Here is a 16,297-nt window from a genome sequence, read left to right on the forward strand (position 1 = left end):
TCAGCTGCCTCCTGCACACACCCCCAACTGGGGATGTGCCCGCAACCAAGGTACATGCCCTTGACCGGAAACGAACCTGGGACTCTTCAGTCCGCAGGCCAACACTCTGTCCACTGAGCAAAACCGGTTTTGGCCAGGCCGTGGTATTTTGTGGAAGAGCCACACTCAAGAGGCCAAAGAGCCGAATGTGGCTTGCAAGCCCCAGTTTGCCGACCACTGGTCTAACTCAAGTGATATTTCTCTGGAGCCTGACCAACCATGCTTGTCTAATAATTTATCTCCCCAAAATATTTGGATATATGTGTCAAATTATGTTTATGATAGTGTTTATGAGAGTAGAAACTTAGCCCTAGCCAGTTTAGCTTAGTGGATAGAAAGCATCAGCCTGCAGACTGAATGGTCCTGGGTTCAATTCCCGTCAAGGACATGTACCTTGGTGCAAGTTCCCTGGCCCTCGTCCCATTGTGTGTATTAGGCAGCCAATGGATGTATCTCTCTCACATAGATGTTTCTCTCTGTCTCTCCCTTTCCCTTTCACTTTCTCTATAAATCAATGGAAAAATATCCTCTGGTGAGGATTAACAAAACAAAACAAAACAAGCAGAATTTTTAAAGACAATTAAATGCCCAACAATCTATTCCATAGGTTAAAATGCAGCTCTAAAAACATGTTAAATCAGAAAATACTCATGGGAAAATTTTTGTGGAACTACTAAATGAAAGGGTCAGATTTTAAAACCATCTATAATAATAACCGAGTAATATGTAAGCCGGCCAAACAGCCGAACAGCAAAATGACTATCTGGACAACCATGCTGTGACACGCACTGGTCCCAGGCCAGCCAAGGCCAGTGCGATTCGATTGGTCTGGGGGCGGGGGGAGGGGGAGCACCATCACCCCACAATTGCCCTGCAGAGGGAGGCCCAGGCCACCAGCTGGCAGGCTGCGGCAGGTGGGCGGGGCCTCCTTCTGTGGGTGATCGATCATGGGGCCAGGGCACAGGCCGGGCTGAGAACCCCCTTCCCGCCCCGCAACCCCCCACTCCCACCAGTGCACAAATTTCGTGCACCAGGGCTCTAGTATTCATAATAAAAGCCCAATTTTAAAAAATAAGTGTATATGAAAAGATAGACATGCATCAAAACATTGAGAATGTTTTTGTGTTCTGGGAACAAGATTAAAGGCTTCTCTTTATCTTTTGAGTTTTCATGTTTTCCTGCTTTAGACATACTTTATTATGTCTATTAATTTAAAACAATAGTTAATAGAAAGGAGGAATTTCCTCCAGAAGGATACCTTCAGGGTCCCAACTCCTGGACTGTGAGAAATAGAAGCTCAGTATAGTATTAATCCCTGGAGGGCCCCACTTAGCCTAATTTATAGAATCTCTCAACAATTGACATAACTTGGGAGTGATTATTTATCTTATGAGCAGATTCTTGGGTATCTAAAAAAATAATAATTTAGAGGGCAGTAAAGGAGGGGAAAATGGGAAATATCTGTAATGCTATCAACAATGAAAAGTATGTTTAAAAAATAAAATAAGCCCTAACTGGTTTGGCTCAGTGGATAGAGCATCGGCCTGCGGTCTGAAGGGTCCATGTTCGATTCCAGTCAAGGGCATGTACCTTGGTTTCGGGTACATCCCCTGAAGGGGGTGTGCAGGAGGCAGCTCATTGATGTTTCTCTCTCATCAATGTTTCTAGCTCCTCCTCTCCCTTCCTCTCTGTAAAAATCAATAAAAAATATATATATTTTAAAAAATAAAATAATTTGTCATGCAGCCTTTAAATCACAAACTTCCCTTGTGTATGTAATGCTGAATACCTATACAACATCTTAGGAGCAAATGTTTGCAAGACAACTTTTTGTAAAAAAAAAAAGGCAACTTTTTGTTGTTGTTAATCCTCACCCGAGGATATTTTTCTATTGAATTTTAGGGAGAGTGAAAGGAAGCGGGAAAGACAGAGAGAAACATCGATGTGAGAGAAACACATTGATAGATTGCCTCCTGCAGGAGCCCCAACCAGGGCCCAGGCCGGGAGGAGCCTGCAACCAAGGTTCATGCCCTTGCTGGATTCGAACCCAGGACCCTTTGGTCTGCAGGCCGACGATCTAGTCACTGAGCCAAGCCGGTTAGGGCACAAGACAACTCATTCTTCACAGGTCCTTAATATGTATGAATGTTCCAAATGCTATACCTTCTGCATTGAATATCAATTTTAATACAATTTTAATACAATATTTGCTCCTACCCATGTACTGGACAAACCGATGCAATCAAAGTAATGGAGGGTATAGTAGTCCTACACCAACAAGGCGCTTTATTACACTACCTTTAATTTACAACTCTCATATAACTTGAGAATACTAAAAGGAAATCCACTGATGGGGGTGATGATATCCTATATTATTCACATAAGTACTTCGAACCCTGCAATAACAATATGCAGTGTTTCCCAAACTTTTGACATATGTATACCCCTTCTATAATTTTCGTAACACCGAGTACCCCTCGTACTCATGAGAACGTAGAATTAGGCACAGCTAAGCACGGTGCAGTGCATATCCCCACCAAACTCCGGTGCAACGGGTACCCCCACCAAACTCTTCCCATGCCCCTGGGGGTACTCGTACCTCACGTTGGGAAACACTGAAGAGGAACAGAGGAAGAACTAGGAACTGTAACAAGAATTCCCACATCAGGCATCCAGCCGACTGCAATGTCACTTCACACTCCCTGGCCCCTAGCACTTTGCCAGGCTCTCTCATTCTTTCCGGTGGTGAAAACTGCAGGAAGCTAAAGTTTCAGCTTTTTAATCTGATGTTTCCTGTTCTCTTTAGATTGGTATTTTGCTTAATTCAAAAGCGGCCTGCTTCAAAAAAAATGACTGGTGTTTTTACTTTTATTATGATAGAAATGAAAAAAATGAACCATTGATATTCACATTATTTTTAGTTTTTAGAACTATCAGCTTTGAAGTTTAAGCTTTTAATACAAAGTGAACATCATGTTCTCTTGGTATCCAAGTGTGTGCTTATCATTGTGTCTATGAAATTTATAGGTTCCCGGTATAAATTTACCCGTCAACCAACTGACCTATTTCTTCGCTGCAGTCCTCATTAGCGGTGTCGTACATGAAATTGGACACGGGATAGCAGCCATTAGGTAATGCTATTTACCTTTTTATTCCTACTACATGCAAAGCAGCTTGCATTTCGGAGATTTTATTACTAAAATCTGCTAACATTTGATAATTTTCTTTCTGTGCATGCTACCCAGTGTATATCTGTAATTATTATTTTGAGGTGCCTCTCTTTCGCAGAGGAGAGTTATATAGTGATGAATCTGCTCCGTTAATCGTATGTATAACTACAATATAATCCGGGTCTTTCTGTCCATTGCCCTCTACCAGCACAGTTCTATCCTCAGGGTGCTTCATGATTTTCATCTAATCCTGAAATCTAATCTTTCTGTTCATCATTGGGTCAGACTGATACCTTTGCATTGCCTTCTTAGTACTCTCTCTGGCTTATCAGTTGAAATACTTTCCTGCTTCAACTCCTGGCCTCTGCTAACTAGAGCAAGAACATTAGCAAGCTCTGGGCTTGTTAACAAATTTCACAGCCTATCAAAACACCAAACAAGATAAGGGAGGATGAGAACTAGGACTTCCTTCAAGTATCATGCCCTCCTTTTGTTGTGACTACCCAAATGTATTGTAATTATAGCTGGCTATTTTAAAGGTTCCTAAACCTATAAAATCATGATGGGCAAGTCACTCCCGCTGATAATTACTGCCTAAGGAGTACACATGCTAATGGGAATGTGTTGTTTAATACATTTTAAATACATTTAATACATTTAATTTATTTAGTAAATAATATTTTTTAGTAAAATACAAAATAATTATTTTGTAATGATGTATTTACAGAAACGTATTAAAATACTCCCTTCGGTATATAGACCTGGTTAAAGGTTTTTGAGGAGAAGATTTAATCACTTCTTATTACTTTCCACTTGCTTATGAACAAGAGTCTATAGATTGGCAATAATCCTCATTGTCACAGAGCACATACTGCCACACAGATGTGCTGTGTAGTGGTTTAAGTGGGTGGCTACCTTTTTAAAAATCTCTTTCACCAACACCGGTTTGGCTCAGTGGATAGAGCATCAGCCTGCAGACTGAAAGGTCCCAGGTTCGATTCCGGTCAAGGGCATGTACATTGGTTGTGGGCACATCCTGTTAGGGGGTATGCAGGAGGCAGCTGGTCGATGTTTCTCTCTCATCGATGTTTCTAGCTCTCTGTCCCTCTTCTTCTCCCTTCCTCTCTGTAAAAAATCAATAAAATATATTTAAAAAAAACTAAAAATCTCTTTCACCTTTGCTTCCACATTTTTTAGCCTTGCAGCCCTTAGGGTTTTACATATAAAAGCATTGTTATTAACAGTTTAATAATTCACAGTATAATGTGGTTAATTTTTTTTTAAAATAAAATCACAACTGCCAAGATAAAGTGAATTATACAGTCCTCTGATATATTTAGTACTAAGTGATAGCACAGTGTATTTAGATAATGCTTTTTTCAGAGTAACTATTTGGTCTTATGAGGCTAAGTAGAATTCCATTTTTAGAGGATGAATTGATATATAGTTCTCCTAAGGAAAGTCTGAGCATAATACATTTTTAACAGTACTTAGTTTAACATGAATAAACTTAGATAAACCTCTACCTTAATTTATAATAGCAGAGACAGCCCTAGCAAGTTCGGCTCAGTGGATAGACTGTCAGCCCACATACTGAAGGGTCCCGGGTTCTGATTCTGATCAAGGACAGGCACATACCTTGGTTGTAGGCTCATTCCTCGGACTTGGTTGGGGCGTGTGTGGGAGGCAACCAATCAATATGTCTCTCTGGCATAGATGTTTCTTTCTCTCTGTCTCTCCACCTCCCTTCTACTCCTAAAAATCAATAAAAAAAATATCAGGTGAGGATTAACAGAATAATAATAATATAAAAGCTAAGACAAATATGAATATTTAGATAATGTACTTGAATTATATTTTCTACTGTGTCTTCTGTAAATAATTCAGACTAAACCATAAATTTTTTTTTTTTAAAACATGATGACTCAGTTCCCTGACCACACCTGCCAGCATGAAAGCAGGGACTCACCCTTTTTTTTTTTTTTTTTTTTTAATATATTTTATTTTATTTTATTTATTTATTTTTTTAAAATATATTTTATTGACTTTTCACAGAGAGGAAGGGAGAGAGATAGAGAGCTAGAAACGTTGATGAGAGAGAAACATCGACCAGCTGCCTCTTGCACACCCCCTACTGGGGATGTGCCCGCAACCAAGGTACATGCCCCTGACCGGAATCGAACCTGGGACCTTCCAGTCCGCAGACCGACGCTCTACTACTGAGCCAAACCGGTTTTGGCCATAAAAATGTTTTTTATTTAGTTTCTCATAGAAATATTAAACTATATATATATATATGACTAATTTTAAGCTATTTGTTCAGCATATTGATTTCTAAGAATTTTCAAGTTAAAAGTCTATATTTCAGAATGCCGTTTTATAAAATGTAATTTCATCAATGACCAAATATGTATGTTATTGTAAAATTATGAGATGTAGATAAATGATAGCTTGATAATCATATATGTAGGCATAACTTTTTGACTGTCCAGAGAGTCTTGTTTTTCTATAAGAATCTGAACTATAGTGGGAAGTACTAAAATTACATACATTAATTATTTTACAAGTGAATACTAGTGCTAAATTTCTTTTTCTTATGTAATTTCTTAGAGAACAAGTTCGATTTAATGGCTTTGGAATTTTCCTCTTCATTATTTATCCTGGAGCATTTGTTGATCTGTTTACCACTCATTTGCAACTTATATCACCGGTCCAGCAGCTAAGGATATTTTGTGCAGGTAACAGATTTAAATTTTTTTTATTCTTTATGTGTTGTTAGTGGTTTTATGGAAAATACTCAAATCACAAATGAAAGCATTTAAATTCAGTTTATAAGAATCTCAGTCAAAAGTAGTAGAACAAGCCCTAGCGCAGTAGTCTGCAAACTGCGGCTCAAGAGCCGCATATGGACTAATGAGTTTGCCGACCACTGTGTAAGGCATTACCCTTACTCAGAAGTTTTGGCTTCAGGTTAAAGACATTAGTACATTATCAAAATGTTTTTTTAAGTGTTTTTCCCTAAGGCAATGGTCAGCAAACTCATTAGTCAACAGAGCAGCAATCTGCAGCTCATGAGCTGCATGTGGCTCGCGAGCCACAGTTTGCCGACCACTGCTCTAGCTGTTTTGGCTCAGTGGATAGGGTGTCGGCCTGCGGACTGGGGGGTTCCGGGTTCGATTATGGACAAGGACACATGCCCAGGTTGTGGGCTCCATCCCCAGTAAGAGGATGTGCAGGAGGCAGCCAGTCAGTGATTCTCTCTCATAATTGATCTCTCTCTCTTCTCTCTCTCTCTCTCTCTCTCTCTCTCTCTCCACCCCTTTCTCCCTCTTTTCTTCTCCCTCTCCCTCTCCCTCCCCCTCTTCCCCTCTCCTCCTTCCTCTCTGAAATCAATAAAAATGTTTTCTTTAAAAAACATAACTAAAACCAACATAATTTTAAAAAGACAAAGTACACTGAGTTGAATAGAAAATACCATGTGACCCTAGCTGGTTTGGCTCAGTGGATGGAGCGTCAGCCTGTGGACTGAAGGGTCCCGGGTTCAATTCCAGCCAAAGGCACATGCCTGGGTTGCGGGCTCCATACCTGGTGGGGGGTGTGCAGGAGGCAGCTGATCAATGATTCTCTCTCATCATTGATGTTTCTATCTCTATCCCTCTCCCTTCCTCTCTAAAATCAATAAAAACAAAAAGAAAATACCATGTGAGTAGAAAATATGACTAAAGCCTTAAATGAGACAGGAGCGCTTAATCATATGGAGTATAATCCACAATGAAAATGTAATTGCTGTAAATCTTACTGTACCAAGTAACAAACCATCAAAACGAAAATGGAGAAAGCACAAAGATAAAAACAGGTGTAACAAACGAGACTCCTACCTCTTAATATTTGGCACATAGATATGAAAAAGTCTGATCATAAAAGCTGTTAATAAGAAAAAAAATAATTATGTCAAAATCTGTACCATAATTTATTTTTAAATGCTCTTAGTATATAAAAATTGTCCATTTTTATTCAAAACAATAATTGCAGTACATTTAAAAGGAAAATTCATTGCCTTAGGTAGTTATGAAATAAGTGAAAGTAAATCAGATAAGCAACTGAAGAAGAGGAGAAACTATAAAATAGTTCAGAAATTATTATAATTTGTAAGGATATAGGCAGAAAATAATAATTTGAAAATAGAAATTGGAAAAAATAAAAAACTATAACTGTTAAGTCCACGCATTAGTTCTTTGAAGGAGAAAAAGATTAAACAATGGGAGAAAGCTTCTATAGACAGAGTTAGCAGTCAGATTGGGGAATGACAGCTGATAGAAAATTAGAACAATTATAAAAATGTTCTTTGTTCATCTCTGTAAAGAAATTTTCAAAATCCTGGATAGTTACTAAGAAAATAATAGTCTAAATAAAGCCCACAGAAGAGAGGAAAAAAGTATATACACAGGTTAATTACAATGGGAGAAATTAAGAAAGTTGAGGAAGGATGCCTCTGAAAGTTTCATAGGTGGAATTCTTTCAAATCTTGCAGGAAACGATTTTTCTTTTTAATTCCAATTTAGTATAAACTTTCCAGAGCACATAGAAAAACTAAGATTTTTTCTTAAGCCAATATAACTCAGATAAAAGCATCAAAAATATCTGCAATCGCATGATATATCTAAACAAAGCAAGGATAGTTTAATATTAGTCTATTTGAATGTGGGAATCGCTATTAAACATTAAGGGGGAGGGGAATCCTCATTCGCAGCAGATATTGAAACCTTTAATAAAATCCAGTATCTATTAATGGCTAAAACCCAAAAATCTTTACTAAGAGTAGAAATAGCTGGGTGCTTCCTAATGAGATAGCACTTAGAATAAGGTGACCAGAGGTCCCGCTTTTGGCGGGACAGTCTCGTCTCTATTTTTAACAACTTGTCCCGCGTCCCGCGGCGTTTTAAAAAAAAATCCGAAAGATTTAAAAGATTCTTCCCCAAAATCGGGACTTTTTTAAACGCCGCGGGACAAATTGATAAAAATCGGGACGTCTGGTCACGTTGGCATTCCTATTTAAAGGACAAGACAAGCAATCCCACGGTCAACTATCACGAATACTATCAAACGATCTATAAAGTGTGGGTCCGTGCAATTAAGAGGGGAAAAAAAGAGTATAAATATTAAAAAGCCCCCCCATAGTGTTATACACCGAGGAGACAGATGGATAAAATAAACGGAAGTGAAATATAGAAATATTAAAGTACCTGGTTAGAGAATTAATATCGAAGCAGCAATAGCGGGTCGGCAGAGCGAAGGGGCCGGAGGCGTCTCGTACCGGAACGAGCGAGCGGCGACCGCAGACTGCACGCATGCGCCGGCCGGGTGCTTCCAGGGTGACGGGACGCGCATGCGCTGGGTACCAGGATGCCCAGAATCCCCTGCGTCTAATGCCTAAAACCGCGCGTCCCCTGCTCTTCGCGCCTTTTGCCGCTCGGAGCCGCGCCGCGCTCCTCCTCCTCCTCAGCTTCGCGCTCCTCCTCCTCAGCTTCACCGCCGCCTGCCGCGCCGCCTCCGCCGCCGCCTCAGCGAAAGCCGCCGCCTCAGCGAAAGCCTCTTCAGGGCGCCCAGCCATGGCTTCCAATAACTTCATCTATATCACCCGCGAGGACGTGGAGGAAGCTGCCAAGTATCTGGAAATGCACCGGGTCCACCTGGAGGGCCTCTCCCTGGACGGTCTCACCCTGGACAATATCTCTTTGGAGAATTTCGACCTGAGTAGCATCTCTTTGGAGGCAATCCCTCTGGAGAACATCTCCGTGGAGAACATCCCTCTGGAACACATCGCCCTAGAGAACCTGGCCATGGAGGACATTGCTGTGGAGAACATGGCCACAGAGAACATCGCTGCCGAGAACGTCGCTGTGGAGAACATGGCCACAGAGAACATCGCTGTGGAGAATATCGTCGTGGGGGATTGGGCTGTGGAGAATATGGCCGTGGAGAACATCCCCGCGCAGCCCGCAGCGATGGAAACCGTCGCGATTCCCGATTTCAGCGGCAACTGGGTCCACGGCGGCCACCACAGCTCCCCTCTGATCGCGCTGCAGCCGCTCGTGGCGAACGCCGACGAAGGGGACCAGGTCGAGGTGCAGACCCGCGAGGAGGTGGTGGGCTACTCCGGCTCCGACGACGACGAGCAGGCTAGCTGCCATGAGGTACCGGTGCCGCCGCTGGTCTTGGAGGAGGACGACGACGACGAGGAGGAGGAAGAGGAGTCGTCGTCGTCGTCGTCGTCGTCATCATCATCATCGTCGTCGTCCTCGTCCTCGTCGTCCTCAACATCCTCGTCGTCCTCGTCCTCCTCCGACGACGACGACGACGAGGACGAGGACTATGTCTGCTTCCAGCGGACTCTGGCTTCCCTGTCAGCCTCCGCCGCCCCGGCCGGCAAGAAGGTCCAGAAGCTCAGCGGCCACGACGAAAAGCCCAAAAAGCGCAGCCACAGCCCGCCGAGCGCCGCCGGCCGCCGCACTGACAGAGCCGGCGGCCAAGGTAAGAAGCGTCCCGCCAAGGGCGCGGCCGGGGCAGCGGGCGGCGGCTCCGAGGGCGGCGGCAGGAAGTGGGAGCAGAAGCGGGTGCGGATCCGCACCCTGGAGGGCGAGTTCTCCGTCGCCATGTGGTCTCCCGTAGGCGAAGGAGACGCGGCCGAAGGAGACGCGGCCGAAGGAGACGAGGCCGAGGAAAAGCAGAGCGCGGCGAGCCCGCCGAGCCTCTCTCCCGATTACTCCGAGTACATGACGGGGAAGAAACTCCCCCCGGGCGGCCTACCCGGCATTGACTTGTCCGATCCCGTCCAGCTGGCCGAGTTTACCAGAATGAAGCCCAGAAGGCCCCTGGATGACATCCCGAGAACCGTGGCCTGCCTGCAGAGAGGCTGCAGCAAGATGTTCCGGGATACGGCGTCCATGAGGAAGCACCTGCACACGCACGGCCCCAAGGGCCACATCTGCGCCGAGTGCGGCAAGGGCTTCGTGGAAAGCTCCAAGCTGCGGCGGCACCAGCTCGTGCATTCGGGCGAGAAGCCCTACCGGTGCACGTTCGAGGGCTGCGGCAAGTGCTTCTCGCTCGATTTCAACCTCCGCACCCACGTGCGCATCCACACCGGCGACCGGCCCTACGTCTGCCCCTTCGAGGGCTGCGACAAGAAGTTCGCGCAGTCCACCAACCTCAAGTCCCACATCCTGACGCACACCAAGAAGAAAGGCTAGCCGGGGACACGGAGACAGCTCCTCGCTGGCTCCCGAGCGACCCGGGGGCCAGGTGTTCCTAGATGCGTTTAGAAAAATTCAAAGGGTACAAAGGCTAAGATTACGCTGTTAAGATGTCACGTTCGGATAGAGTAGGAAAAATAGAAGTTTAACGTTAAAAAGGTTCAGCTGTAGGTACGATGATGTTCTGTAGTGTCATTCGAAAAGCATGCTGTTTCGTCAAGTTTGATTCCTCCAAAAGGATAATGCGTAGACTTTCGTTAATTCATCAAAAGACTTTTTATGAGACTGAGCTCACAATGGGACTTTTGTTAAAGTTCTGTCTTTTCCAAATGCTCGTGTTTATGCTTTTGGGAATATGTTTAATAATTTTACGTGTGGTGATTTGGATTTTTTTGGATGTCGATAACTTTGCTTACGGTGGATTTTGTTGATGAGAGTGAATCGTCCGTCATGCGTGTACTTTCTTATATTTTCTTATTTAAAAATAGGCTATGTAGGTTTTATTTGTTTAAAAATAGGCTATGTAGGTTTTATTTCTTTAAAAATAGGCTGTATAGGTTTTATTTGTTTTAAAATAGGCTGTATAGGTTTTATTTGTTTTAAAATAGGCTGTATAGGTTTTATTTGTTTAAAAATAGGCTAATAGGTTTTATTTGTTTAAAAATAGGCTATGTAGGTTTTTTTGGGTTTTTTTACAGACACTTTAGAAACTTTATTGAAGGATAAAAAGGCGTTGACTCCCAGACTCCCAATCCCATGGGATGGACCGAAAATATAAGAGCTAAAAGGAAGGATCAATACAGGGCAGGAGCAGGTGAAAGTGGATGCCTCATGTTGGAGAGTTCGGAGTTCCAATTGGAATAAAACATAGGGCATCCTGTCAGTCCAATAACTTGGCCACAGGATTGGTGAAGAAGACATGAGAGAGGCTTGAAGGAGGGCTATGTAGGTTTTATTTGTTTAAAAATAGGCTATATAGGTTTTATTTGTTTAAAAATAGGCTGTATAGGTTTTATTTGTTTAAAAATAGGCTATAGGTTTTATTTGTTTAAAAATAGGCTGTATAGGTTTTATTTGTTTAAAAATAGGCTATGTAGGTTTTATTTGTTTAAAAATAGGCTGTATAGGTTTTATTTGTTTAAAAATAGGCTATAGGTTTTATTTGTTTAAAAATAGGCTGTATAGGTTTTATTTGTTTAAAAATAGGCTATGTAGGTTTTATTTGTTTAAAAATAGGCTGTATAGGTTTTATTTGTTTAAAAATAGGCCATGTAGGTTTTATTTGTTTAAAAATAGGCTATATAGGTTTTATTTGCTATCTTAATCTTGGTTGTATTCTTTTGTATTAACGTAGTTTGCATAACTATCTTTTAGCTGCATGAATGATGTATATGTAGTATTGAATATTAGATGTGATTAATAGTTTTAGTCAATTTAAACCCATTTTAGTCATTTTATTCCTAATACTGCCAAGTAGTATCATTTAGTGTAGTTTCTTTGCTTCTCTTAGAAAGTGCTGCTCAATAGTAGTTGTATTGTTTGTACATTGACTTCTTAAATATTTGATAGGTATAGCTTATGTAGTAGAAAAGGCAAAAGTGAAATACCAGTTCTAAATAAAGAGGAAAAAAACTTGCCTGTATAAATACTGTAGTTAGAAAATAGGAAGGATGCTACTGGCATCTGGGGAGTAGAAGCTAAACATCCTGCAGTGCATAAGGAGTTATCTGCCCCAAAATGCCAATAGTAAGAAAACCTGCTTTAGAGAAAGTTAAGTTGTTATGGATTCCTTTCATGTACTTGTAAATATTAATGGATAAGAGGTTGTTTAAATAAAGGAAATGCATGTTTTCAACCACCGTTGTTGTTTCTTAACCATTATGGGCAAATTGGGACTCGAGAGGGGTCCCTGTCCAGAGAGAGGAGGTTGCCAAAATAATCAGGAAATTAGCTGCTGAATTAGCCCCTGATTTGTTCTGAGGGAGAGTTAATGAGGATGCCAGCATCTGGGTAATCCTGGTAGACTTTTTCATCCTGGATTGGAAGGAAGAGCTGAATTTAGTGCATGGTAATGATCATAAAGCTAATCAGTGGGAATGGAGTATTTTGTGGAATTGTGTTGGGACTTGCATCTTGGTGAGTGCTGGGTTATAGCGGGATTCCAAAATTAGTTTCATTAGAGTAAATTTCAGTGTGTCAGAGAATTAGTGTTTTTTTCGGTTGGTTTGTTTCGATTGTGTTTTTTAAATGACGCTATGAAAGTAATACAAGAAAACACAGATATCTTCTATAATATTGAACTGGGAAAGGCTTAGTACAAAGGAGCAATTTGACCACACCAACATTTAAAATGTCTGTACCTTAGCTGGTTTGGCTCAGTGGATGGAGCCTCGACCTGTGGAGTTGGCGGGGGATCCCGGGTTCAATTCCGGTAGGGGGGCATGCCGGGTTGTGGGCTCGATCTCCAGCGAGGGCATGCAGGAGGCAGCCGATAGATGATTCTCTCCCATTTATGTTTCTGTCTCTCTCTCCCTCTCCCTTCATCTCTGAAATCAATAAAAATACATATTTTTAAAAATATAATAAGATGTCTGCATAGGCAACCTATAAACCAAGCCAAACAATACCCGGGATGAAAAAATTTAAATGCCTCTTACAAAAGGCCAAATTTCTTAATATATACACTGCAAACAATACTATATATAAATTAGTTTAAAATAAAAACACAAACCAAGTCAAAAAATGTAAATAGGGAATGGATGTAGTTCTCAGACAAAGGAAATAGAAATAGCCTTTTAACAAACATGAAAATACTATAAGTCACGCATAATTAAAGAACTAGAAATTAAGTTCTAGCTGTTTTGGCTTAGTGCAGCGGTCGGCCAACTGGCTGCTCTGTTGACTAATGAGTCTGCCAACCACTGCTAAGGCATTATCCTTACCCAGAAGTTTTGACTTCAGGTTAAAGACAGTACATTATTAAAATGTTTTTTAAGTGTTTTTCCCTAGCAAACTCAGTCAACAGCGGCAAACCGTGGCTGGCGAGCCACATGTGGCTCGAGAGCCTCAGTTTGCCGACCACTGGCTTAGTGGATAGAGTGAAGGGTCCCAGGTTCGAGTCCTGTCCAGGGCACATATCTCAGTTCAGGCTCCTTCCCAGCCCGGGCCCTGATTGTGGCTTGTGCAGGAGGCAAGCAATTGATGTTTCTCTCACATCGATATTTCTGTTTTTCCCTCTCTCTTTCACTCTCTCTAAAAATCAATGGGAAGTTATCCTCCGGTGAGGATTAAAAAAAAAAAAATAGAAATTAGAGCAAAGATTTTACTTTTCACCTAGCAGATGGCAAAGTCTAAAATTATGATAGCATTTGGTGATGTTTCGAAAGTGGGAAAATGCCAGTTACGAGAACATAAATTAATACAAACTCATTGGAGATCGACTTTAATGCACATATTTTTTGACCCAACAATTTCATTTCTGTGTAATTTTCCATACCCTCACAGATGCATATTTAATTAGGTACATAATAATATTAGCAAAGCTGTTGAAGCATTGTGTGAAAAAGTAGGGGGAAAAAAGTTAGTAGGGAACCTTATAAGTCAGTATGTTTTAAAAAATGGGTTACTCTGTGGTGGATAAGAAATGGGATAGCTATGAATGTGCAGATAAGGGAAAAGTCCAAAATTGATAAATGAAAAAGCAAAGGTAGTTTTTAAAAGAACTGTGATAGATCAGAAAATATTGTTTACTCGTGTCCTGGACTAGACGCTCTGGGTATTCTTAGAATGTAACAACTTAAAGCATTCATAAAGGGGGAGGGGATCCATCTTACAAAGTGAATATGGTGTGTGAACACATTAGCTAGGTGTCTGGCTGCTGTAATAACCAAAAATAGCAGGCTTAAACTCTCATAAAACATTCCAGATCTTTTAAGTAGCTCAGCGCTTATATGATAATTCTACAATATGATATGGGCAGCTCAGGCCTTTTCTGTCTTCTTAGCTTATAACACTCAAAAAAGGGGGGAGCCGAAACAGGTTTGGCTCAGTGGATAGAGCGTCAGCCTGCGGACTGAGAGGTCCCGGGTTTGATTCTAGTCAAAGGGCACGTACCTTGGTTGCACGCACATCCCCAGTAAGGGGTGTGTAGGAGGCAGCTGATCGATGTTTCTAACTCTCTATCCCTCTTCGTTCCTCTCTGTAAAAAAATCAATAAAATGTATTTTTATAAAAGGGGGGTCGAAACAGGTTTAGCTCAGTGGAAAGAGCGTCGGTCTGCGGACTGAAAGGTCCCAGGTTCGATTCCGGTCAAGTGCATGTACCTTGGTTGCGGGCACATCCCCAGTAGGGGGTGTGCAAGAGGCAGCTGATCCATGATTCTCTCTCATTGATGTTTCTAACTCTCTATCTTTCTCTCTTCTTCTCTGTAAAAAAATGAATAAAATATATTTTAAAAAGGGGGGGGGGCATCTTACAGTGTGAATGAAGTAAACACATGTTAGCTAGGTACCTGGCAGCTGTAATAACTAAAAATAACGGGTTTAAACTCCCATAAAACATTCCAAATGTAAGTAAATCACAGCTGATATGATAATTTTGTAATTTGAGGGATTCGGGCCTTTTCTGTCTTATTAGCTCTGCTGTTATGGACTCAGGTTTAGCTCCCTCTTATGTCTGTATTCCAGCCAGTAGGACAGGGATATTCCCATAGTTTCCACTCTGATCCTCTTGGGCGCAACAGTCCTATAAGGATACTCAACTTCCTGAGAGTCTGGGAAATGTCTTTAGATTACATTCTGTCATTACAGAATATTGGTTCTTTACTACCATGCGATCACCCTCCTGAGAATGCTTGGAATGTGTGGGGGGAAGGTATTCATTGGCTGTCTGACAGGGGAGTAATAACGGTATTTAAAGGATGGAGACAGGAATGCTAAATATCCTGTAATGTGAAGGACAGACTTGCTCCACTAGCAATCATGCTCCTCAGCGTGCTATGACAAAAACCAGCAGAAGTGAAGGATAGGTGTGGAGGGAGGGGTTACCTAGCCGGGTGCTAGTGTATGTTAGCACCTGGCTCTGAAGGGGAGGGGAGGGAGCTCTGGTATGTAGCTTCTGCTGGTTTACGTCATGTCAATGTGCGGTCCTCGGTTCAAGGTGCCTGCCTGAAGTCCCTCATTGGGAAGGGATGCACATAGTTGTCTGTGGCAGGCTGGTAGGAACAGACTCCAGCACTCCACTCGGTTTAGCCAACCATCTCTATATATGCTGGAGGTAGTTATAGTCTAAGGTGACCAGACATCCCGCTTTTGGCGGGACCGTCCCGATTTTGAACAATTTGTCCCGAGTCCCGCGGCATTTTCAAAAAAAAGTCCCAGTTTTTTTAAAGATTCTTTCCAAAAATCGGGACTTTTTTAAAACGCCGTGGGACAGATTGTTTAAAATCGGGACGTCTGGTCACCTTATTATAGCCTGTGACATGATGGTAGATACATACTCTATTTGGCCCGTCAGTAATATTCTCCGTAATAGTTTTATTCTTAAAACAATCTCTTTTTCCAAATACCACTTGGATTTCCATACCCCAGTTCAGCAGGAATGTTTATTCCATCTTAGCTTTTATGTGGATAGTTTAACATTTTTTTCAAAGATCACAGGTATGAGCCGCTCCAGCGTGGCTCAGTGGTTAGCGTCGACCTATGAACCAGGAGGTGACAGCTGGATTCCCTGTCAGGGCACATGCCTGGGTTGTGGGTTCAATCCCCAGTGTGGGGCATGCAGGAGGCAACCGATCAATGATTCTTTCTCATCATTTATGTTTCTCTCTCTCCCTCTTTT

At 41.9% G+C, this 16,297-nt stretch overlaps 2 protein-coding genes across 2 annotated transcripts in view; both read left to right on the top strand.

Moving 5' to 3' along the window:
* MBTPS2 (membrane bound transcription factor peptidase, site 2) overlaps positions 1-16,297 on the top strand; it is a 61,269-nt gene that overhangs the window by 20,688 nt on the left and 24,284 nt on the right. The window contains exons 4-5 of the mRNA XM_036439612.2: positions 3,067-3,170; positions 5,820-5,947. Coding sequence (XP_036295505.1) covers positions 3,067-3,170; positions 5,820-5,947 — 232 coding nt within the window. The remainder of the gene's footprint in view (positions 1-3,066; positions 3,171-5,819; positions 5,948-16,297) is intronic.
* On the top strand, positions 8,558-10,866 carry YY2 (YY2 transcription factor). The gene has a single exon (XM_045582440.1). The coding sequence runs from the start codon at positions 8,558-8,560 to the stop codon at positions 10,454-10,456; it is 1,899 nt and encodes a 632-aa protein (XP_045438396.1). The 3' UTR covers positions 10,457-10,866.

This window comes from Pipistrellus kuhlii, unplaced genomic scaffold (genome assembly GCF_014108245.1).
Source record: "Pipistrellus kuhlii isolate mPipKuh1 unplaced genomic scaffold, mPipKuh1.p scaffold_m20_p_16, whole genome shotgun sequence".
Lineage (NCBI taxonomy): Eukaryota > Metazoa > Chordata > Mammalia > Chiroptera > Vespertilionidae > Pipistrellus > Pipistrellus kuhlii.